At 39.2% G+C, this 24873-nt stretch overlaps 2 protein-coding genes and 1 long non-coding RNA gene across 4 annotated transcripts in view; 2 read left to right on the plus strand and 1 right to left on the minus strand.

Moving 5' to 3' along the window:
- The window catches only part of LOC126867317 (proteoglycan Cow), a 236965-nt gene that overhangs the window by 185450 nt on the left and 26642 nt on the right, over positions 1–24873 (plus strand). The window contains exon 5 of the mRNA XM_050621709.1: positions 21765–21910. Coding sequence (XP_050477666.1) covers positions 21765–21910 — 146 coding nt within the window. The remainder of the gene's footprint in view (positions 1–21764; positions 21911–24873) is intronic.
- LOC126867704 (RNA polymerase-associated protein CTR9 homolog) lies at positions 6652–17369 on the minus strand. Its single transcript, XM_050622513.1, is given in 15 exon segments — positions 6652–7625; positions 7719–7955; positions 12336–12716; positions 13220–13394; positions 13481–13815; positions 13888–14198; positions 14285–14401; positions 14477–14671; positions 14745–15270; positions 15343–15653; positions 15743–15862; positions 15935–16507; positions 16587–16826; positions 16899–16997; positions 17355–17369. Coding segments are annotated over 15 exon segments (3732 nt in total). The 3' UTR covers positions 6652–7528.
- LOC126867385 (uncharacterized) lies at positions 11093–12172 on the plus strand. Of its 2 annotated transcripts, none has more exons than XR_007690235.1 (3): positions 11093–11241; positions 11632–11841; positions 12082–12172. It is a non-coding gene; the product is annotated as an uncharacterized LOC126867385 (long non-coding RNA). The 2 variants fall into 2 exon arrangements; XR_007690236.1 differs by lacking the exon at positions 11093–11241 and adding an exon at positions 11382–11511.

Consider the following 24873-nt stretch of genomic DNA (forward strand, 5'->3'; position numbering starts at 1 on the left):
AGGAACGCGATGGGACAGAATCATGGAAGCGGTGTAGGAAGGGGCCGAAAGAGGAACGGCCAGAGGATTACATTTCGCATTCATGGAATTCCATGGTGCTCGCGTAAATCAAAAGTTCCGTGTAAGGGTACGGGAACGTGTTCGAAAATGCGTGTTCGACCGAACAAACCGTCGTTCGATCGTAATGCGCTCCGGCGTGGCGACGTCACGGGAAATAAAAATCGGCCGTGTACGGAAAAGGATGAGAAGTACAGCAACGTAGTAGCGTTCGTCCGAAATCGACCGTAATTCTTTCGCTTATGTTCAAATGATCTGACTTAGACGACGCTCGGTGTCTCGATTTCGATGATCCAACTTCGACTATCTTTGAATCAGTGCAACTCGAACCTAATAACGATGGCGGTAAATGTTGAGTTGGCAACCCAATACTATCCCTGTAAATCTAACGCAAACTTGGCTAACAAAATATAATAATACGTAGAATCTCGATTATCCGAACTGCTGTTATCCGAGTTCTCATTATGCGAATGTTCCATTATTCGAACAAGTCTCGCGCGTGAAAGGCTCGATCTCCTAGAAAAATTTCTATCGACGATCAACGATACTACCGACGAGAAGATGATACAAGCAATTATGTTTAAAGTTTACTGTTATATGCTGGCATATGCTTGAGTGAACGTCAAATGTGTGGCGCTAAGAAGAGCATGGAAGATACGTTGGAGACACGATGTAGGAAAAAATGGAAGATAATATTACGATAGATGCGGAAGAAACTCCTTCTGCGTTGAATATAATACCACAATTAGGTGATTGTGATAACGACGTGATAGAACGGTTTCAATCTGATGAATCTTCTTCAATTGACCATAATACCATCGTTGTATTACGGCTCGATTAATGAATTGAAACATGAATATAATGGCGATGATGATATTCCTCAAGGTTTTGAAGTATCTGAGACTTTAAAAATAGAGTTAAGATGGTAGGAGGTGGGAAAGAAAGGTAACTTTACATAGCATAAATCTTGAATCGAATTATACTTCGTTTCATTATTTGCATTGCTATTATTAACATTTATGTTCTGTTTTAAATATATACATGAAGATGAATATCGGGAAAGTAAGTACTGTATTAGCATTGAAATTCCTTTATCCGCAAACCCATTTGTCTGCCATTTAGTTCGGATAACCGAAGCTCTACTGTATATTAAAATTTTTGTAACAAGACACTACCTAGTAAAATTAAATTCTAATAATAATAGATAGATAAATGGAAAATAGAAATCAGAGTTTTCGTTTGTTATGTAGCAAAGAATAACGAACAGACAAAATATTGCTGGGAACATTGAAAATGCAGAAACTGGAGTAATTCGTCAATTGTCATCCCCTCATTAAAATTTATATTATTTCTCCCATTTATTTCACATCGGCATAATGTGATCTTGCCGTATGTTTTATACAATATCGTGACGTTCCGCATTTTCCAGGAAAACTTCAGCACTTCTAATCGGCTTAGTGCTGTGTATTCCATTCGATGGAAATCTTATTGCAAGGGATAGTAGGCAAAAAGGTATTACGTCTTGCTCGTTTGTTCTCGTCAGATGCATTCTCTTTCGTTGTCGAGAGGCGGTTGCGCGGTATTCATAGCACGGAATCGATACTTGTTCAATGAAATTTAAGCGAGCATTACTACACAATAGAGAAAGCGAGCTTCGACTTTGGAGAATAAATATTCTAGCTGGTGACAGGTTTTTAAGCGAAACGCACTTTGTAAGGGGGTGCAAAACGCGCTACAAACGTTGTAGGCGAGCTGTGTACGAGTTCTGTTTGGTTCGAGGAAACTCCTTCGGGTATACAGTATGGTAAACGGGCCTTCGTGTAGTTACGGAAGTGGCAGCGAATGAAATTCGGGAATTTGAATACAAATTGAGGCGAGGACACGGGGAATGGAATGGGATTCAGGGTGTGTTGATAAACTCTCTTTTCCCCCTTTTCAGTTTTTTTCTTTTTTTTTTTTTTTTTTGTTTCGAGGGTGAGAAATGATGGATCGGTTTTAGCGTAAACGATATTGCGAATTTGATGAAGCGAGGAAAGTTCGTGTTAGCTAACTTTTGATTTTCTGCTGTTGAATATTATTACGACAGAAGCTACATTTCCCTTTAGCAGAGAAAAAGAAATCTATGATAAGCAGAACGAAGAATTTTGTAATGGAAGTTTACTAAGAGAAGCGTAAAGAACGTTAAGCTGATTCCCAATGAAATTGCTGCAGATAATTTTTTGTCGTTACGCGTGATTTGAACGAAAATTGTAGCTTTTCTTTTAAAACTAGCGAAATAAATTCTCGTACCCTCGCGGCAAACGTTCGAAGTTAAACAACCTTCGCCTCAAATACGAAAATTTCATAGAAAGAAAAAGAGAGAGAGAGAAGAGTTCGAAAGACCGCCGGGCTTGGACCAAAACTTTTTTTCCCCAATGATAGCACCTGATCGAAGTTTCGTGCTTCTCACGGGCCGGATCGATATAGAAGCCTTGGATTAAAGACGGATTGGCACGTTCATTACCAACGAAGCTTCCGCTTTTCTTTCTCCCTCGTCCCTGTCGATCGAAGAATTTAGGAAGATACGAATTTAACAGCTGAATTGGAAATCTTATATCCTTTCAGTTATTATTATCCACAAAAGCCTTTGTACACTTTATGAAAAGGCTAACTATTTTTATTGAAATAAAACTATTTTTATATGGCTATACAGTATATATATGTAGTAAGTATGTAAATTAGTACCTGTGCAAAGCTATGAAATTTTATAACATTTTTTGATGTACGAATACTATCACAGGTCACTGTGTAACGATCGAACGTGTATCGGAATTCTTCGTACTTTGCAAAGAGAAAAATATTTGATGCTATTTATTAATCGTACACGTTCGTTTATGTGCAAACAGAATGTAAATAAAATAATTTTGTATGTTTATCTCAATTAGATTTATGAAAGGAATGGTAAACAAATGTCGAGCTGTTTGCTTCAAAGTGGGAAGAAGGTATCGGAGGAAACATTTTCTACGAAAAAATTCGATCTCGGGGGGAGAAAATTCCATTTCCATGGAAGTGAAACATATTGTATCAGGAAACATTTATTTTAATCTTCTTTGGTAAATAGTCGACTAAAAGAATACCACGGCACTTTGGATTACGTTCCTCCATCCATTCTCTTTTTTTCTTTTTTTTTTTTTTTTTGCCTTCTAACATTTCTAACGAAAAATTACCTTTGAATTCGATAACTTCGAATTCAATTATTTCTTGTCACCTGGCCTCTATTTAAAAGAATTTTTCTTTTTTTGACAGCAAGAAATTTTGAAACATAATTAGGAAAAGTATTTAAATACGTCGCTAAATCCGACCCTAATCCCGAAATTTTTTTTATTAAAACGTTAATCGCATTAATTATGTATTATACATATTTATATTATTATATTACATACCATAGTATTATGTATGAAACATAATATCCTTACGTTAATATACATGAATGAGAAACGATGAAGGCAAAGTACTAATTAAACGATAGCAAACTTCCTAAGCCACCCTAATGGATTTTAACTTTTTAATGCGGCGCATCCACCATAAAGCAGAAGAATAAACATTTCGTCGAACGGCGAAATTAAAAGCGAAGAATTAAACGCTTCTATGATTCGCCGCGGCTCCGGCCAGCGTTTACGGGGCTTATCAGGCTTTTAAAACCTTATCGGCACGTTTTAGTCGAGCAATTTCGTCAGGGATAAACTTTGGGAAACGCGAAGGCACGTAACAGTGGCGCGTAAATTCACTTGGCTAAGGCTCGTAACGTGGCCGGTCTCCCTCGTTTCGCGCGTTCTATCGTCAGCCTCAAACGAGACCTCAAAACTGGCGAAAGGCACTCGAAACGTCCTCGTGAAAACCCATGGTACGCGTCGGCGTAGCGGCGATGGTGGCCGCGATAAGAACTCGTTGAAACTGTGGTCGGACAGACGAAAATCCATCCGGCATAATGTGAAAAGACGAGTGCTTTTTCTCTCGGTCCCCGGGTCTTCTCGAAAGAGCATTTTCCCCCAAGAAGCTAAAAGAGACTTCTTGTTTTATTCTACCGCAGCCTGGTTTCTCGCAATTTTATCTTCTGCTCCTTTCTCGTTCGACGTCCATTAAAAGCAAGGTTTAGCAAGGGTGCAGAGGTTAATCCGTGACGTGAATCTGTTTGAAGTTAGGGTAGGCTAATTACGGTCTGATCGTGGCTGTTTGGGATGCGTTTATAGCTTGCGAATATTAAATGTGATAGACAGCGAATTATTAGAGTTGTTGGAATATTGAAGCTACATGTTTAGTATTTTGTTCTGAGCGGTATATTTTCGCTGATTTTATTCCATATGAAAGTGTCAGGTTGTCTGAAAAGTTTCTCCCGTTTTATGAGGAAATAATAGACGCACAATCTTTTTTTTTTTTTTTTGTTTTATATTATTTTGTCGAATTACATACGATCCATTTTGTTCTGTTGAGATAAACACCACGACATTTCACAGACTTTGTTTCACGTTTGTATGAAGGTGTATTGTAAAAAACACGTTTGCGAAAGAAAGACACTTTCCAGACAACCTAATATACACGTTGTGATAGGAATCTATTAAATTTATTAAGTAGCAGGGTAAACTATTAGGAAATTAGTTTGGACATGATATGAAAGGTGCGATGTTAAATGTAAAATTCGTGCTACGTGTTCAACCTGGATGCGATAAATATATAAAATATTGGAATGCTATTTGTTACGCATATATGTTACACGTGTGTATCAACAGTCCTGGAAAATGTACAGGGAAAGAAAAGGAATATTTGGTGGCGAATTCTTGTTCAAAATTTAAACATTTCAGACGTAAGTTTGCGAGCGTCCGCAGAGAAAAGTATAGAGAAAAGGAGGGCGACTAGTAGTTTACATAAATATGAACATTCTAGCCAGTGTGCAACGAAATTCGATTCGAATTTCTCTGTTCCCGAAAACCATCTCCAGGGAAAATTGTGTTCTCCGTGCAAAGGAGGGTCACGAGCGTATTTCTTCTACCGTAAAATTATTGCAAAGCACAGTGCTTGAAAAATTCAGCGAGAATATTTCGAGTAATTTCTCTCTCAGCATAAAAGCAGCAATTTTTTTCTTTTTTTCATTTTATTTTAATACCTTAATCTTCCTCCCTGAGGAAAGAAAGATGTTTAACACTAGGTTTACGGGACCCGTCAATTTGACGGATTTCAAACTTCGAAATGAAACATCCCAAAAACCATATAAACCGTACATTAATCATTTCATCTAAGGAATTTATACACACAATTATTTTTTTCTAGGCTTTCTAATTTTTGAAATCTGTATGTAGTGTACCTATCTCTACGAAACCCGTCAAATTGACGAGCTAGCTGATTTCATAAACAAATCGTTTTTCAAAGACAGTGTGCAAAAGTTTCAGTTATTGTAGACATTTCCCATTATTGTCTTCGCTTATTGTAATTATTTACAATAGGATAATTGAATTTGGACACAGTATTTTCTTTTTTTTAACCAATCCACCTTTTCTAGCAATCATGAGTAAATCCAGGAGATATATGATATAATAAGATAATAATATAATAAGATATTGAACAAAATTGTCAATATCAATGAAGATTGTTCTGAGGATACCTCCGAAGAAGATCAATATGAATTAGGCCAAAGCGAAGCTGACAGTGAAAGTTCTGAATACACTGAAAGTGGAGAGATAGAAGGATCTTCGGATAGTGAAGAGGAAAACTTCTTGAAAGTGTATCGTAACAAGAAAAGGATGCATATTTTCTTCTAGTTCTGTCTCCGAGGATGAAACGACGAGCATTCCAAGCACATCCCAAAATGTAATGGGTGAAATTGAAATTGCGATTGATGGGACACAGTGGATAAAACTGAAAGCAGGCGGATCTAGAGGTAGGACGCCCGTTCGTATGATATTCAAGGATATCGCAGGACCTACTGGCTGTGCTAAGAGAAATATTATGTCGGGTTGTGTAACTAGTACTTTCGAATTGATAATTGGCAGACACATAATGGAACCAGATAAAAGATTGCACTGAAACCGAGGCGCATCGAGTTTTGAAAAAAGACGGACAATCACAGTTGCTAAGTTACGTAATTTTCTAGGAATTCTATATGCCCGGGACGCATATGAAGCGAGATCATTGAAAGCCTCCGAAAGATTACAAACAGATAAATTTGCGCTGATATCCGAAATATGGAACAGACTTATAAGTAATAGCCAGGCTTGTTACAAGCCATATGAAAATATCTCAATAGATGAACAATTATTTCCAACGAAAGCCCGATGCAGGTTTACGCAATATATGCCGAATAAGCCTCATAAATTTGGCATTAAATTTTGGTTTGCAGTTGACGTCCAAACAAAACATATTTTGAATGGTTTCCCTTGTATGGGGAAAGATGAAACTCGATGCTCAAGAGAAAAAAGGACAAGATGACTTTGCTTTCCTTAAATTTATATAAATCAGAAAACTGCACGCTTACTGCGTATAAAAGTAAACCTAACGTAAGAGTCCTCCTTCTAAGTACCAAACATGCAGGTATACAAGTAGAAGACAATTATAAATGTGTTCTAGAAACCGGATCGAAAATATCCAGAAAGGAGTTCAGACGATCTAGATGAATGTCTAGTAGAAAAAATTGAATTAAAAAGCATTATAAATACGTTGTTAAGTTGATTACTTGTTAAACATAATATGTAATGACAACGTAATGACATATGAAGTGGCACCAATATTATTAACCTCTACAAAACTTTAATCATTTGTTTCATGTTACTGTTTTTATTGATACATAAAAAACTTTAATCGTGCATATATAAAATATTTTAATTGTGTAATACATTTCAGAGAGACATAATAAAAACGTCAATTTTTATAATCTTTTATTTATAATTTTTGATATAAAACAATACGTTGGTTGTTAACACAACCCTAACATATCTTCTTTTATATTAAACAATGTGAGTGTACAATAACAATTAAAACTATTTGTTTATCATACAAAGTATCAACAGATAACTAATTAGAAAGCAAAACGGTTTATACATTGAACTAGATAAAATCGTAATAATTTTACATAAAATTACCTTGTATCGTGAAATAATACTTCGCTTTAAATACAATGTGAAGAACATAAACACACGGTTTCGACTAAAACTACGGGGTGTTCTTATAACCCTCGAACATAAAACAAATATTCAATTGTCCGAAATATTACGTCCGAAACACTGAAGTCGCTCCATCTAGAGATCGTTTAATTCTAGAGATCGATAAATCGAAGCTACTCGTAAGCTCGAACGATTGCCAATTGCCATCTTAGCGTAACAATCCTTTCAATTCGAACGGTCCTTTCAAACGTGTGTTAACAAATATATCGCGAAAGTTATATATATTTCATTTTTATAAATTTGGCTCTTAAAAAAGTAATCCAAGGTTGGATTTTCCGCGTTTATTCGCTTTCGCTGCCACCTCCTCGATCTGTACTCGAATGGCGGGAACCAACATCACTGCTCAAAACTGATTTTCTCGACTCTAGAGTAGCAGAGCTGGAATAAAATAAACGCAATATGTGGCCATCACGGTATCACGGGAGCTATATTTCGTTTCGGTGAGTGTATTTTGATGTTCTTTTTATTTACCTTGCTGATCCACTAGCGCTGCGACTTCAAGAGCCACTCTTTGACCGTGAGCCGGAACGCGATCTAGATCTAGACAAAGATTTACATTTTGATCGGCTTCTGCTTCTTGATATACGTCTCCCCGACTGTGAACCACTCCTTGATCCTGATTATGATCTTGACGTTGATCGCGAAGCTACTTTTCTGGAACCACCAGGAGACCTTGATCTCGATCGTACTCCAGCTGCAGAACCCGATCTTGATCGTGCGCTAGCTGCAGAACCCAATCTTGATCGTGCGCTAGATGCAGAACCCGATATTGATCGCGCACGAACTGCAGAAACCGATCTCAAAAGTACACTACGTGCGGAGCCTGACCTCAATGGTGCACTACCTACAGAAACCGATCTCGAACGTACACTACGTGCAGAGCCTGATCTCAATCGTGCGCTAGCTGGAAGACCCCATCTTGATCTTGCCCTATCTGCAGAACCCGATATTGATCGTGCACTAGCTGCAGAAACCGATCTCAAACGTACACTACGTGCGGAGCCTACTCTCGATAGTGCGCTAGCTGGAGAACCCCATCTTGATCTTGCACTATCTGCAGAACCCGACATTGATCGCGCACTAACTGCAGAAACCGATCTCAAACGTACACTACGTGCGGAGCCTGGTCTCAATAGTGCGCTAGCTGGAAGACCCCATCTTGATCTTGCGCTATCTGCAGAACCCGATATTGATCGCGCACTAGCTGCAGAAACCGAACTCAAATGTACACTACGTGCGGAACCTGATCTCAATAGTGCGCTAGCTACAGAACCCGATCTCAAACGTACACTACGTGCGGAACTTGATCTCAATAGTGCGCTAGCTGTAGAACCCGATCTCAAACGTACACTATGTGCGGAGCCTGATCTCGATGGTGCGTTAGCTACAGAACCCGATCTCAAAAGTACACTACGTGGGGAACCTGATCTCGATAGTGCGCTAGCTACAGTACCCGATCTCAAACGTACACTACGTGCGGAGCCTGGTCTCAATAGTGCGCTAGCTGGAAGACCCCATCTTGATCTTGCCCTATCTGCAGAACTGGATATTGATCGTGCACTAGCTGCAGAAACCGATCTCAAACGTGCACTACGTGCGGAACCTGATCTCAATTGTACGCTAGCTACAGAACCCGATCTCAAACGTACACTACGTGCGGAGCCTGATCTCAATAGTGCGCTAGCTACAGAACCCGATCTCAAACGTACACTGCGTGCGGAGCCTGATCTCGATGGTGCGTTAGCTACAGAACCCGATCTCAAACGTGCACTATGTGCGGAACCTGATCTCGATAGTGCGCTAGCTACAGAACCCGATCTCAAACGTACACTACGTGCGGAGCCTGGTCTCAATAGTGCGCTAGCTGGAGAACCCCATCTTGATCTTGCGCTATCTGCAGAACCCGATATTGATCGTGCACTGGCTGCAGAAACCGATCTCAAACGTACACTACTTGTGGAGCCTGATCTCGATAGTGCGCTAGCTGGATAACCCCATCTTGATCTTGCGCCATCTGCAGAACTGGATATTGATCGTGCGCTAGCTACAGAACCCGATCTCGAACGTACACTACGTGCGGAACCTGATCTCAATAGTGCGCTAGCTACAGAACCCGATCTTAAACGTACACTACGTGCGGAGCCTGATCTCGATAGTGCGCTAGGTGGAGAACCCCATCTTGATCTTGCACTATCTGCAGAACCCGATATTGATCGTGCACTGGCTGCAGAAACCGATCTCAAACGTACACTACTTGTGGAGCCTGATCTCGATAGTGCGCTAGCTGGATAACCCCATCTTGATCTTGCGCTATCTGCAGAACTGGATATTGATCGTGCACTCGCTGCAGAAACCGATCTCAAACGTGCACTACGTGCAGAAGCTGATTTCGATCGTGCACTAGCTGCAGAAACCGATCTCAAACGTACACTACATGCGGAGCTTGATCTCGATCGTGCGCTAGCCGGAGAACCGCATCTTGATAGTGGCCTAGCTGCAGAACCCGATATTGATCGTGCACTGGCTGCAGAAACCGATCTCAAACGTACACTACTTGTGGAGCCTGATCTCGATAGTGCACTAGCTGGATAACCCCATCTTGATCTTGCGCTATCTGCAGAACTGGGTATTGATCGTGCACTAGCTGCAGAAACCGATCTCAAACGTGCACTACGTGCAGAAGCTGATTTCGATCGTGCACTGGCTGCAGAAACCGATCTCAAACGTACACTACATGCGGAGCTTGATCTCGATCGTGCGCTAGCTGGAGAACCGCATCTTGATAGAGGGCCAGCTGCAGAACCCGATATTGATCGTGCACTAACTGGAGATCCCGATCTCGAACGTACACTACGTGCAGAGCGTGATCTTGATCGTACGCTAACTACAGAACCCCCGCTTGATAGTGAGCTATCCGCAGAACCCCATGTTGAACTTGTGCTATCTGCAGAACCCGATCTTGATCGTGCACTAGCTGCAGATTCCGATCTCGAACGTGCACTACGTGGAGAGCCTGATTCCGGTCGTGTGCTAGCTGCAGAAGCCCATATTGATCTTGCGCCATCTGCAGATCCCGATCTTGATCGTGCGCTAGCTGGTGAACCCCATCTTGGTAGTGGGCTAGCTACAGGACCCCATATCGAACTTGCGCTATCTGCAGAGCCCCATATTGATCTCGCGCTATCTGCAGAACTCGATATTAATCGTGCACTAGCTGCAGATTCCGATCTCAAACGTGCACTACGTGGAGAGCCTGATTTCGATCGTGCACTAGCTGGAGGACCCGATCTTTTACGTGCACTAGCTGCAGATCCCGATCTCGAACGTGCGCTAGCTGCGGATCCCGATCTCAAACGTGCACTACGTGGAGAGCCTGATTTTGATGGTACATTAGCTGGAGAACCCGATCTTGATCGTGCACTAGCTGCAGATCCCGATCTCGAACGTGCACTACGTGGAGAGCCTGATTTTGATCGTGCACTAGCTGGAGGATCCGATCTTGTTCGTGCACTAGCTGCAGATCCCGATCTCGAACGTGCGCTAGCTGCGGATCCCGATCTCAAACGTGCACTACCTGCAGAGCCTGATTTTGATGGTTCATTAGCTGGAGAACCCGATCTTGATCGTGCACTAGCTGCAGATCCCGATCTCGAACGTGCAGTAGCTGCAGATCTCGATCTCAAACGTGCACTATGTGGAGAGCTTGATTTTGATGGTACATTAGCTGGAGAACCCGATATTGATCGTGCACTAGCTGCAGATCCCGATCTCGAACGTGCGCTAGTTGCGGATCCCGATCTCAAACGTGCACTACGTGTAGAGCCTGATTTTGATGGTACATTAGCTGGAGAACCCGATCTTGATCGTGCACTAGCTGCAGATCCCGATCTCGAACGTGCGCTAGCTGCGGATCCCGATCTCAAACGTGCACTACCTGCAGAGCCTGATCTCGATCGTGCACTAGCTGCAGAACCCGATCTTGATCGTGGGCTAGGTGCAGAACCCAATCTCGAACGTGCACTAGCTGTAGATCCCGATCTCGAATGTGCGCTAGCTGCAGATCCCGATCTCAAACGTGCGCTACCTGCAGATCCCGATCTCGAACGTGCACTAGCTGCAGAATCCGATCTTGATCGTGCACTAGCTGCAGATCCCGATCTCGAACGTGCGCTAGCTGCGGATCCCGATCTCAAACGTGCACTACCTGCAGAGCCTGATCTCGATCGTGCACTAGCTGCAGAACCCGATCTTGATCGTGGGCTAGGTGCAGAGCCTGATCTCGAACGTGCACTAGCTGCAGAACCCGATCTTGATCGTGGGCTAGGTGCAGATCCCGATCTCGAACGTGCACTAGCTGCAGAACCCGATCTTGATCGTGGGCTAGGTGCAGAACCCGATCTCGAACGTGCACTAGCTGCAGATCCCGATCTCGAATGTGCGCTAGCTGCGGATCCCGATCTCGAACGTGCGCTACCTGCAGATCCCGATCTCGAACGTGCACTAGCTGCAGAATCCGATCTTGATCGTGCACTAGCTGCAGATCCCGATCTCGAACGTGCACTACGTGCAGAGCCTGATTTCGATCGTGCACTAGGTGGAGAGCCCGATCTTGATCGTGCGCTACCTGCAGAACCCGATCTTGATTGTGCACTAGCTGCAGAACCCGATCTCGAACGTGCACTACGTGCAAAGCCCGATCTCGAACGTGCACTAGCTGCAGATTCCGATATTGAATGTACGTTAGCTGCAGATCCCGATCTCGAACGTGCGCTAGCTGCAGATCCCGATCTCATACGTGCACTACGTGCAGAGCCTGATTTCGATCGTGCACGAGCTGGAGAGCCCGATCTTGATCGTGCACTAGCTGCAGATCCCGATCTCGAACGTGCACTATGTGGAGAGCCTGATTTCAATCGTGCACTAGCTGGAGAACCCGATCTTGATCGCGCGCTACCTGCAGAACCCGATCTTGATTGTGCACTAGCTGTAGATCCCGGTCTCGAACGTGCACTACGTGCAAAGCCTGATTTCGATCGTGCACTAGCTACAGAACCCGATCTTGATCGTGCACTAGCTACAAAACCCGGCCTTGATCTTGGCTGCGATTCACTTTTCCTCAAACCACTACGCGATCTTGATCGCGATTGCCTCTTCCACGACCCTGATCTTGATGTCGGACGTGAACCACTTTTCTCTGCAACGGATCTGGATCTCGACGGACTTTTCGAACACAATTGACTTCTCAACTTGGAACCTGAACGAGATCTAGACCGTGGACGAGATACGGATCGAGATTGAATTCCTGATCGTGATCGTGATCGTGATCGTGATCCCAATCGTGAACTACTTCTAGAACGGCTTCTAAATTTCGATCTGGAACGAGACCTAGATTTCGATGCACGGGATTCTTCTGAGTGATACATAATTCGTCTGTTTCTGCGTACGTGACCTTCGTTACGGCTTTCACCTCTGAAAAACAAATTAACGACGCCATTAATTTATTTATTACATACCTCAGTATATTATATTCTTGTAGCGGCACATGAGTCAACGTTGTTTTGGTTGGCTAGGTTCAAAGGTAAACGAACTTCGGACAAAATATTATCGCCGTTATTTGTAATCGTCAACCGGAGTTACATTTAATCTTTTTGTGATACTATCGGTCGATAGACGAACATGCCCTCTAGGACGATTAGTATAACGAACTAGTATAGCGAATCAGTATAGCGAATTAGTATAGCGAATCATTATAGCGAATGATTATAGCGAGTTATACAGTCGAATAACGAGGGTAAAGTTGAACAGTAGCACCGAGCGAGCGACGATAACGACCGACATACACTATCTGTGTACTTGTACTTAAAGTGATTTTAATATACACTAACTATTACAATTTTATCACTCATCTCTTTAATAAACCACCCAACACGTATAATAAACCACCTCATTCTCATAAAATGAATGATCCTTACCGGTTGGCAATTTTAAAACCTCCTAAATCGCTATCAGATTCGCTCGTTGATGTAATTTCCTTCGATAAAGGCATCTTTCCCTTTGCAGTCTCAGCTGTACTTTTCCAAAATGCTCTGTCTTTCTTAATAATCCATTTTCTTCCACGTTTCGGCTTGAGTCGATCACTTTCTGAACCTGAATATTGCGAAATAAAATATATATTTTTTGAAAAACGCAAATTAATGACGCGTATAATCGAAAATCATGAAATACTATCTTACCACTTTCTCCACTCCCCATTTTTTTCTTGCGCATTACTTTACCCTTGACCCTGTTTTCTTTACGTTCACTTGCTTTTCTTTTGCGTTTCCTTTGTCTACGAGCTTCCTCCCGACTTTCCTCTCTTCCAGAACTACCACTGTCACTAACGTATTGATCAGTACGTGCTTGTTTTCCTTTCCTTCCAGGTTTTTCCGAAGACATTGCATCGAATACCAAAGCGTTCTTTGTCTTTTCAATGTACTCTAGACGTTTCTGTAACATTTCCTGTTCTTTTTGTCGTTGCATTTCTTCAAGTCTCCGTTGTTCTTCCATTTGTCGCATTTTAAATGCTTGTCTATACATTAATACAAGATCATTATTATGATGTTTGATGTATTCCATATGCTAATTATGTTGATATAATTACCTTTCTTCTTCTTGTTTTCTCCTAAACATTTTTTCTTCCTCGTCCCATTGTCTAGCTCTGGCAACATGATAGTGCGCTTGCGATAAAAGATCTTGACAGCACCTTGCTTTTGCTTTCGCAAGTTGCCAAATTTTACCTTCATGCGTTGATAGATATTGGAAGTATTTATATGAGATTCGCAATTCGGAAACTGCCTGGAGCACTGTTGTTAATGTGGACTTCTCATCCTTCAAAATTTGTGTCGCTAGACGTTGAAGGACAAGTGCAACATTGTATAACAAAACAGTGTCCTGTGGAGCTACTCTTCTTCCCTAAATTGATATAATGAAATTGATTAGTTATTATTCTTTAATCAATATTAACGATATCAGAGCATGACACAATGTTTCTGGCTCACCTTTAAAAATGTCAATTTTGCTTCTTTTAATTTACCAGCTTTAAAGTAAGCTCTTCCAAGATATTGCAAAACTTTGACATGATGGTATTTATAGAACTTCTGAAGGCAGTTTATATACTGTAAAAAGATATATTTTATAAAATAGATGCCGAAACGTTATCATATCGTATTACATACAAAACGGAAAGTTACCAGTTGGATAGCGTTAAAGAATTGTTTTTGCTCTACATAAATGTGCGCAATATTCAACCATACATCGCAAAATTCTGCTGTTGCTTCTCGAACTTGAGAAAAAATATCTTTAGCTTCATTTACACAACCTTTATGCGCTAGTACAGCTCCTATTCCATTTGCAGCCCAAATATTTTTAGGATCATTTTGCAAAACCTATGAATTTCAATATCTATATATGTATATACGAATTCATTTTATAAAGATTTATTATTTTTTAGTATCATACCTTTTTATACATAGTCAATGCTCTGTCTTGATATTGCTTCTTTTGATCTTTATCTTTTCTACTTTGATACAACATTTGCAACCAAATGTTACCCAAAGCAATCAAAGAATAGGCATCGGTACTTGTTTCTGGATTTGTTAAAATTCTTTTGAATTTCTTCTGGCTAGGACCCCATTGCATTTTATCGAAATGTAAGTTACCCAAAAGAGACCATGCACCTGGGTGCTCGTTATTTATTTTTAAAGCATCCTTAAACCAATCAATCGCTTCATAAATTTGTCCTTTATCTCGAGCCATACAGCCAAGTCGTAAATAACAATCTATATAGTTTGGATGTTTCCATAAAATGGATTTGTATAAGTTTTCTGCTTTATCAAATATACATAAAGCTTCGTTCAAACGAGCCAAATTATATGTCGTCGTAACTGTAATTGAGTTATAGTATACAGGATCGTGTAAGACATCAGCTTTAGAACGCGTTAAAGATTCCTCAAAATTTTTCCTAGCTTCTTCAAAGTTTCCAAGTCTGTGATAAAGTAATAAATTTTAACCTTGATAGCAGATAAAATAAATTAAAATAAAGAAATATGAAACATACCTATAATGTAGAGCACCAACATTATTTAGAATTTCTGGTGGTATATCTGCCTGGACATTTTCTTTTAAAATCCGAGTTACCATACCATATGCATTTAAGGCGGCATTATGGTCACTTTGCTCCAATATTTGAGCCAATTCAATCCATGCTTCAATATCATCCGGAAATTGTTGAGTTACTTTCTGAAGGTGGTTTTTAGCAATGTTGCGTTTGGATTGAGAACTTGAATTTGCGTAAAGAGATCCAAGAATTTTCATTGTTTCATAATTATCTGGCTGCACTTCCAACACCTTTTCGAAACATTTCGCTGCCTGTGATTTAAAAACAGTATATGTAAAATTTATTAGTTTTACCCTATCATATATAGTATATAATAATATATATAACACGTTATGCTTACATTTTCTGCATCACCACGATAAACATGCATTTGACCTAAGCCGAAGTATGGTAATACAAAAACTGAAGGCGCAAATTGTATTGCCTGATAGTAATATCGAAACGCTTGGTCATAGTCAGCCTGAAATAGTTAAATTATTTTTCAAAATTTTAAGTATGTATATATGTAAACTTACTTATATCGTACACTTACTTGAACATGAAATACTCTGGCTAATTGATAGCAACTTTCTGCACGCATAACCTCGTTCTCGGTATTCTGAAATGCATAGAGGGCAAAGTTCTGTACTTTAATATAGTTCTTTTTATAGAAAAAATGATTTGCCAGATGATTCAACACCATGGAATTAGTCGAGTCAATGATATAAGCTCTTGATAACATTTGAACACCAGCTTTGATGCTATCAGGCTGTCCTTGATTCAGTTTCAGTACTGAAAGTCCAACTAATGCTCCAACACATCGGTCATCTAACTGTAAAGCTCTTTCAAATGCTAAATACGCTTTTTCCTGGTTATTTAATTTCATAAAACAATGCGCCATCCCCAACCTCACAGCAGCTGGACAATTTGGATTTGTTCTCAATGCCTTTTTATAAAAAGCAAGCGCATCTCTGTAATCTCTTTTGTTAAACGCTATGCATGCTTTTCCAAGTAGGGAAGGAATATTATTTGGAGACTGACTTAGTACAAAATTAAATTGGGCATCAGCCTGAGCCATCTTATCCTCTTCCAGGAGGCAGAGATAAGCTCTGCCAAGTAAATGATTCTATAGCACAAGGAAGTATTATATAAATAATACATAAATATTTCCGGGCATCAAATAAAATATTAAAAATGATATATACCTCGTCATGCATAATAATCTTATCTGCAGTTGTATATAATTGAGTGGCTTTTGCAAATAGATCTTTCTTTCTGGCTTTATTCTTTTCTCTGTTGGCTTCCTGCACATAATATGCAGCCAACATATCCAACGCACGCATTTGATCTTGTTCATAGTTACAATAATCAATAGCAGCATCAATCCAAGAAGATTCAAGTATTTTAATGAAATGTTCGATTTTATGTTGTTTGTAATATTCAAGCTACAATGAAATACAATATGTTTAATGTCTTGTAGCTTTTCTATTATATCTATTATAATTCGAGGTACCTACAGCCAAATTGACCCAAATATTAAGTCGTAGACGTCCTTGACGTAAATTACTAAGAATCCCATCTATTTCTGGTAATTGATCCAGGTCTAACTCGATTACCTAATAGAATGTAATTTAATATATTAAAAAAATTAATCAGCGAGATATGGTGAGGGATTTGAGTAGACAAAAAGCTAATTAACACATTAACAGTAAATGCTCGCTAGATAATCATCGATAACTCGGTAGATAGCTCGTCGATACAGAAAGATACTCGTAGATACTGATAGATACTAACTCGAATAATAACTCTGATAATAACTCGAGTAATAACTCGAATAATAACTCGAATAATAACTCGAATAATAACTCAGATAATAACTCAGATAATAACTACTCGCCCGCGATCGCTTTCGTTTATTTATACTGGTCAGGGGAAAGTTAGAAAATTCAAATTCGTCTTTATTCGACGGTTACATGTAGCGGCGACATTGTTTTGCTCGGAGTTTATTTATCATTACGTTTCATGCGTCAAGGCTGTGTCAATGTCCCGAGGCAAAACAACAACGTGATTTGAATTGTCCTCTAACTCATGTGCCGCTACAGATTCAATTTCAACTAACAAATGTCTAATGTTTAACATTTTACTGTACATAACATAAATGGGAAACATATTGTAAACAATATGAACAAAATAAGATCAAAAAATTAGTCCAAAATTATGCGATTAAAACAAATATGAAACAATAGTCATTTATATTTCATATCGAGGACAAATTTCAAGATATTTAAAGAACGGATAAAGAACCATTCGTTTCCCATCAAAACAAGCCAGGGATTAAATCGTCGATTAACAATCTGTAACGATGCTCGATTAATTACGACCAGCGGTTTCGTTTCATCGAGCGAACGAAATTGCACGAATGCAATCGAACGCACGCGCGAATTAATTCGTTCCCGGAAGCAGGTATCGAGATTACGTGACCAATCGACTCTGACGTTATCGAACCGATCGAATAATTGATAAGTAACAATTTTAGTCTCGCGGTTTCGACAAAAACTTTCCATTTAACAGACTGAAGAGATGCTAGTACACGTTGTTTACAGCCAACATTGTGGTTTCGGAAGTTATCGAGTAAGTAAAGGATCGATATATTTGCTTTGGATAGAGTTGATTTTGAACCTTTCTGTTGTCAACAATTAGACTGCGAACGTTTGTGCAATTTCTTATTTTTATCGCCACAGCAAAAGAAATGGAACTTGAGGAAAAATTTTGTTAATCCAACGAACATCATATCTCATATATTTTCGCATATCACGCGTATTATGCACCTTCTTACACTATCAAACTTCCCATAAATGCATTAAACAGTCTGTTAGCCAAACAAATTTCCTATCACCAAGGAACAATCCATCGGTATTAATTAACCAATTTTCCAATTGTTTCTATTCTCTTATATCAAAGAAAGTATCTTCGTCAAATATTTCGACATAAAAATGATAAATTCTTGAAAATTTATTTATACAAACCATTCTACAAGATTCTTTTTTTTTTTTTAATAAAACATACAGAGACAACTGGAATGGAACATTTGCTCCTGAAATATTAATATCGAATCTTCCTGATATCAAAGTTTCGTTGTCTTTCATCCTTTAGAAATGTGTCCACGAGCGTTGCAAGTCACCTAGCTCGAGTCAGAAGGCGAATTCTCGTGGACGACGAGAAGAGGTGGCCGAGAAGCCGCAGGCCGCCGTCTTGATAAAGGAGTTAAACCGGCTTAATTACCGCGTTACTCGGTTTAAACTAATTACGCGTTTGCCGACAACCACAAATTCTCGAGGCGCAACCTAGCGGGTCGGCATTGTGGCCGAATCCGCAGAGCGACCCTTCTTTATTATGCCGCCATAACCGCTCGTAATTCTACGCGGTACCATTTATACCGTGCTCTTCGTAGCTACAACTGTTGATTCGAGCTTGCTAATCGAGAAACCGGCTCGAGAATTTCAGCTGACGCAACCTGAAGGAGCGTAATTTCTTCCTTTTATTTTCGTTTCGAGGATTAAAGATGGAGGATGAAACGGAGGAATGATTAAGCGCCTAGTGGATTCTCTGCAGGGCGGAAAAGAGATTGTAATTTATGGTTGAAATTTTTATGGCTCGATCAAATGGATGTAATTAAGAAGTTTTTGTAATATCGCATGTACGTTTTCATTAGCTCCTGCTATTCCAGGAAAATCGTTGTAATCGGGGACAAGCATTATAAGTTTATGGTTGAAAAGTGGGAAGAACATTGCCCTTTTTGACTGGTTAATTGCGAAGAAAATGGATGTGGTGCCTAAGAGAATGAAACGAGCGAGGAGTGGAATCGGTTTTTCTAAATATCGCGCGTATATCTTCGTTGCTTAAAGAGTTCAGGAAAATTGTTGTAATTAGGGCAGTTGTTATAAGTTTATAATTGAAAAGAAGAAAGATCATTGTCTTTATTACATTGTTTGTGAGACAGTGAAACGAATGTAACGGTAGAATCAGTTTTTGTAAATATCGCGCGTATATCTTCGTTGGTTAAGGACTGGAGGAAAATTGTTGTAATTAGAGCAATTATTATAAATTTATGATTGAAAATTACAAAGAAAATTGATGCGAAACGTGAGAGAGTGAAACGAGGGTAACGATAGAATCAGTGTTTCCACGAATCAGTTACACACCTGAAGAAACTTATTGCAATATACAGGGTGGTTGGTAACTGGTGGTACAAGCGGAAAGGGGGTAATTCTACGCGAAAAAAGAAGTCGAAAGTATAGAATAAAAATTTTTCGTTTGAGGCTTTGTTTTCAAGAAAATCGACTTTGAATTTTCGCTCGGTACGCGTGCACTTTATCACGTCTCGTTATAACGGATCTCACTGTAGATCGTCTGGATGGAAAAATTAAAAAAAAAGAATTTTTTAAAATTTTTATTCTATATTTTCGACTTCTTTTTTCGCGTAGGATCACCCCCTTTCCGCTTGTAGCACCAGTTACCAACCACCCTGTATTTATGGCAATTTGTATCGTTCCATTAGGAAGATTCAACATGATCTGATTGTACACTATGACTTATTTAAATCTACGATAATCACATGATAATTTTGATGATCTAGTTAAGAAGGCTAACTAAATCAGTTGTTCACTGATCAGTCGATCCAATCTCAAAAACCATTCCATCAAAAGAATTCCAAAATCCCGAATAACGGAAACATCATCAACTCGGTCATAAATCACTTAATTCACACGGTGCCTATCGCCTAACGAATAAATTCCAAACACGAGGATGTTTTCATTATCGAAACACAGGAAGAATACACTGATGTTCACAGGTTACACGATTCGCAGCAATATTTATCTGGCTCTCTGCCATGCGCCATCGTGTTTCCCAGTGGTTGCCGGTGCCGGGAACATTTTTCACTGTCCCGTTAAGGGAATTCTAAGCAAAGAAAATTTAATGGCATAATATATGCAGGAAGTAATATTATAAAATTATAATTAACATAGCCGCTCGTGCGAGCACGCTAAACGCATTATAATAGTATTTCAGTTTACGAGACATCCCTGTTCACGAGACGTGCAACATTGTTGGTGCGCGCAGACTGGCGCCCAACCCTTACAGCCTGGTAATTTCGTGTTACGACGATGCAGTGCTTAACGATTATGAAGCTCTCTCTCTCTCTCTCTCTCTCTCTCTCTCTCTCTCTCTCTCTCTCTCGTCTAGCATTACGGAAATTCCGGAATTTTTTCCGCCCTACGCGAGGGAGGGTATGGCGAGCGAATTTTGACAAAGAACTCAACCATCCCTGCTCCCAGTACTTTATCGACGTTATTATGTTATATAATTACGATACACGACACAGGCTGAAAAGCGAAATTTAGTTTTTAATACAGTTCCTTTATTACGTTGAGGAACGCTCCTCGCTATATGCAAAATCCATTTAATTACCCTTTGTTCTAGTAAAAGAAAAAAGAAACAGATACGAAAAGGAATAATAGAGTAATTTACTTTTTTAATCAAGCTATGCTACGCTAATGAAAAACCTCCTCTGAATCGCCTTTTATCGTATTACGTTAAAAGCCAGCTATTTCGACTTGTTTTGGAAACATTGTAGATTTGTTTGGAAGAAAATTCCTCTATTATATAGAATAGGGCATGATCATCTTTGTCTTGGTTATTATCCTTGTATGGTATAATCGACACAGTTTGAGCGAATGAACGAATAGATCCAAATATTAAAGTCATTCTTCAACTACTTGCTGGAAATTCGTAATTAACTATTCGTAATTAAATCTAAAGAAATTTATACGTTTGTTCTCTCTTTGGCTAATTGGAAATTTGATAGTGGACACGGCTGTTTATAAACTGATAATCGAATCCATTGTACGAAAATAACACGTCTCCTATCTTATAACCGACAAACGCTAATACTTTAGTCGAGACATGGAAAAATGCATAAAGAGACAACACAGATTGTGTAATATCAAAGCTAAGACGTTGCTATTATTATCAGAAATGAAATATTAACAACGAGTCGCTAATTGCAGTCGTATCAACGACGACAAATGCAAAGCAGGAAAATACCGCGTTTGCAAGTCTACTACCAAGCGAAAGTTTATCAAAACGAGGGAAGATCATTAAAAGAGGGGAAACTGAAAGATCTAAAAATGTGAGAATCTGCTCGTAGGGAGCGTAGGTTTGCGGTATTTTAATATCGTCCACTTCGTGCGGTGGAAACAAAGTTATGGAAATGGAGAATGAAGGGAAAATAGAAGGGAAATGCACTCGAGCAATTAAAGCGTTGCGCGGAGAACAGTTTCATTTAACGACGCGCGCGCGCGTGCTTCCCTCTTTTGTTCCAGATGTCAAGAATGTCCTGTGGTGAAGCCGACGTTCCTTTGCGGAAGCGATAATCGCACGTACAGTTCGCCATGCCGACTGGAATACCACAATTGCATCCACCACACGTCAGTTCGCATCGCCTGCAAAGGATTCTGCCCCTGCAAAGGTGAGGATCGTGTGTATCTCGTCGCGGAAACGTTTTCTAAACGCTGGAAATCGGTGTCAGTGGGTTCGAGCTCGCGTGAACATCGTTCTTACGTATCAAACTGCTTATGGAACAAGCCTTGTTGCAAGTTAAAAGGTAAAACAGGTGATACGAATAGAGCAGATGTTGCTATTTGGTCAATGAATTTGAATGGAAGAAAAATTTGGAATAATAGAATATTAGAGAAATTAGAGATCGAGTATTGTTTCGTTTAGTTTCGTTGTTATTTTGGTAAAATTCCATCAACTATGAAAACGAATCTAATCTATTGGGACGAAGGATTTGTGTACGAGATTCTTGGTAAAGATTCATTTGTATATGAAAAGACCAATTTTAGGATTCAATATATTGGCAATCGATTTTATATTTTTGAAACTTTCCTATTTTTAGTTTGATTTCGAGTCGACGTACGTTATTTATGTCTTTACCTATGTCTTCTGTATTTTGTATATTATTACAAACGAATCAGTGGATTATTATACATGGTTCTTTAAAGACTTGTGTTAGCTGTACTCCTCTTGTTAGCTACGACAGATACAAATGCTTCTTTTTATCCTTCAAGCGACATGAAAATCAAAAAATCAATAGAGATGTAGCTTTTATATTCTAAAATATGTATGTGGATAAACGAATAACAAATGACCTGATTCTCATAAAGTTTAATATTAAAAAAAAGTTACTCTAAAAATAGGGATCATCTATATGGGATCGGAATAGAAATCAACCCCTTGGCGTCAAATGACATTTGAGCGTGGCGTATCACATGTACGTTTCTCATGCCAGAATATAATTTAATTATTAGTACGACGTCATTTAGTATGAAATTCTATCCATTTCAGAAAGAACGTTTTAATTTTGAAATAACATAAATTTCCTTTTACCACAGTCTACGTAAAAACTCGCACGAAAATAGATGGTACTCTGTAGTTAAATATTATTATGTAGTATTATATAATAAATTTAATCATTTCCACATAAATTCTATTTGAATTTAATCACACGCCAAACACGCCAACGAAACTTAACGTAAAACGATATTACAGTTATTTCAGGGTTCACAAAAACTCGCGTGCCGTGATTTGCATAGCGCACCCTTTTAAAGCGTCCAGAATAAAAACTACATATATCTAACTTGATATAAAATTTTGGAGGAGATGTAGAAGTTTATACAGTAGTTTCCGCCAAGATAAAGTACCAAGAGTTGAAAATTAGATTTCCGTGAAAGTCTAAAGTAGAAGAATTTTACAGTTCTTTCAGCCTTGAAGAAACTCGCGTGGGGCAATTTATCCGCGACATCCTCTCTTCGCGTGCAGCGAAGTATTCAGGTCAACTTCGTGTAGAATCTGCTTAAAATACTCGAGATACCGAAAAACTTTGATATTTCTCTCCTATCATTAACCGATTACGTTGCATTCGATCGCTTCGGCTAATTTTCTCTCTGCGTTCATTTTCGATCGGACCGTGCTTTTCTCAACCATAAGACGCAAAATATTAAAAGAAAATATTCACGTTTCATTCGAGACATTAGCAAACCCACTAAAACTTGAAACGTCTTAGGACTAATACGTTAAAAGTCTTCTTTCCGATCGAGACGTACAAAATTCATGGATTGCAATAAAGTTAGAAATTGAATTAGCATAACAAAACGCAGCTTTCGCGATGTTACGTAAAAAGGGATACAGGAATGAAGGATACACGAAAGATAGGGAAAGGCGAATATAGGCCATGCAAACTCGATTTATTATCCAGAAAGCCGGTTTGATTTATCGCAGACAGCTTTTGAGAGGCGAATTAATGGTTCCAGGATACTCCTTTGTGGCGTATCGAAAATCCAGAATCGATATCGATAGCGGTATCAAACCGGAGAACGTCCCCGATCAATTTCCCAAAACGAATTTTCACACGTTTATAAATGGAAACATTTTTTCTTATCTCTTTTCAGAACAACCTTTTTTATTTCTTTATTTCTTTTTTTATTTCTCCTTTTTTTTTGTAATGAATGAATTGCAATATTCTTTTTTCTTATTATATATTTTGAAAATAGGACGCGTATAGGGGCGGGGGAGACGTTTAATTACCTTAACGAACCGTTCGTAATCTCGAATTCGCGCGAACGTTTTCTGATTTTACAGGCGGAATTAATTCGTTAGTTTATTCATAGGCAACCGCGCATTGTCGGTTTAGCAGTGGAGCTCGTATTTACGTCTCTCCGCCTGCTTCCACGGACAAACACATCTACTATGAATATTCATAATTGCCTGTTAGAACAATAATGTCGCTGTTAAAGCGTACGAGGTCACGTGTTCTCGAAATGAGGAACGAACGAGTCCGAGTCTAAGGAAACGTATTACGCTTTGGAGTTCAGAAACATTTCTATCATTTTCGTTTCTTTCTCGATATACAAAGATGAACTTGACACATCGCTTAATTAATCAGATGGAATATCGTAAATGAGATGACAAGCGTATATCGTACAATGTTTTTCTGCGGTATTTCCTACGATATTTCCTGTTAAGGTTGTCCATTAAAGTTTCATACGTTGAATTTTCAATTATGTTATTCTAGAAATCGAGATGCATAAAGTCCATCAACATCAATCTAGTTTAACATAAGTAAGAGTACAGTTTGAAGATAATGGAAGGGATCCATATATTTCTCTGAAACAATAGATTATCGTGGTATTGTTTGAGAAAATCCGAATTGATGGTTCGGTTGTATTCGAGGAACGGAAGTTAAAATATCTATCAACGTCAATCTAACTGCGTAAGTGGCAATACACGTATGTATGTTCAAGACATCGATCGAATGAAATTACTGGAAAATATCCACATCCACGAACGTTTCGAGATATCTTCAGAGATTAACTCGATGTTGTCGAATGTTATTTTAAATACTTTCCATTTCACCTCCGTTTTTATGTTTAA

Source organism: Bombus huntii, chromosome 7 (assembly GCF_024542735.1).
Source record: "Bombus huntii isolate Logan2020A chromosome 7, iyBomHunt1.1, whole genome shotgun sequence".
In the NCBI taxonomy this organism is placed as follows: domain Eukaryota; kingdom Metazoa; phylum Arthropoda; class Insecta; order Hymenoptera; family Apidae; genus Bombus; species Bombus huntii.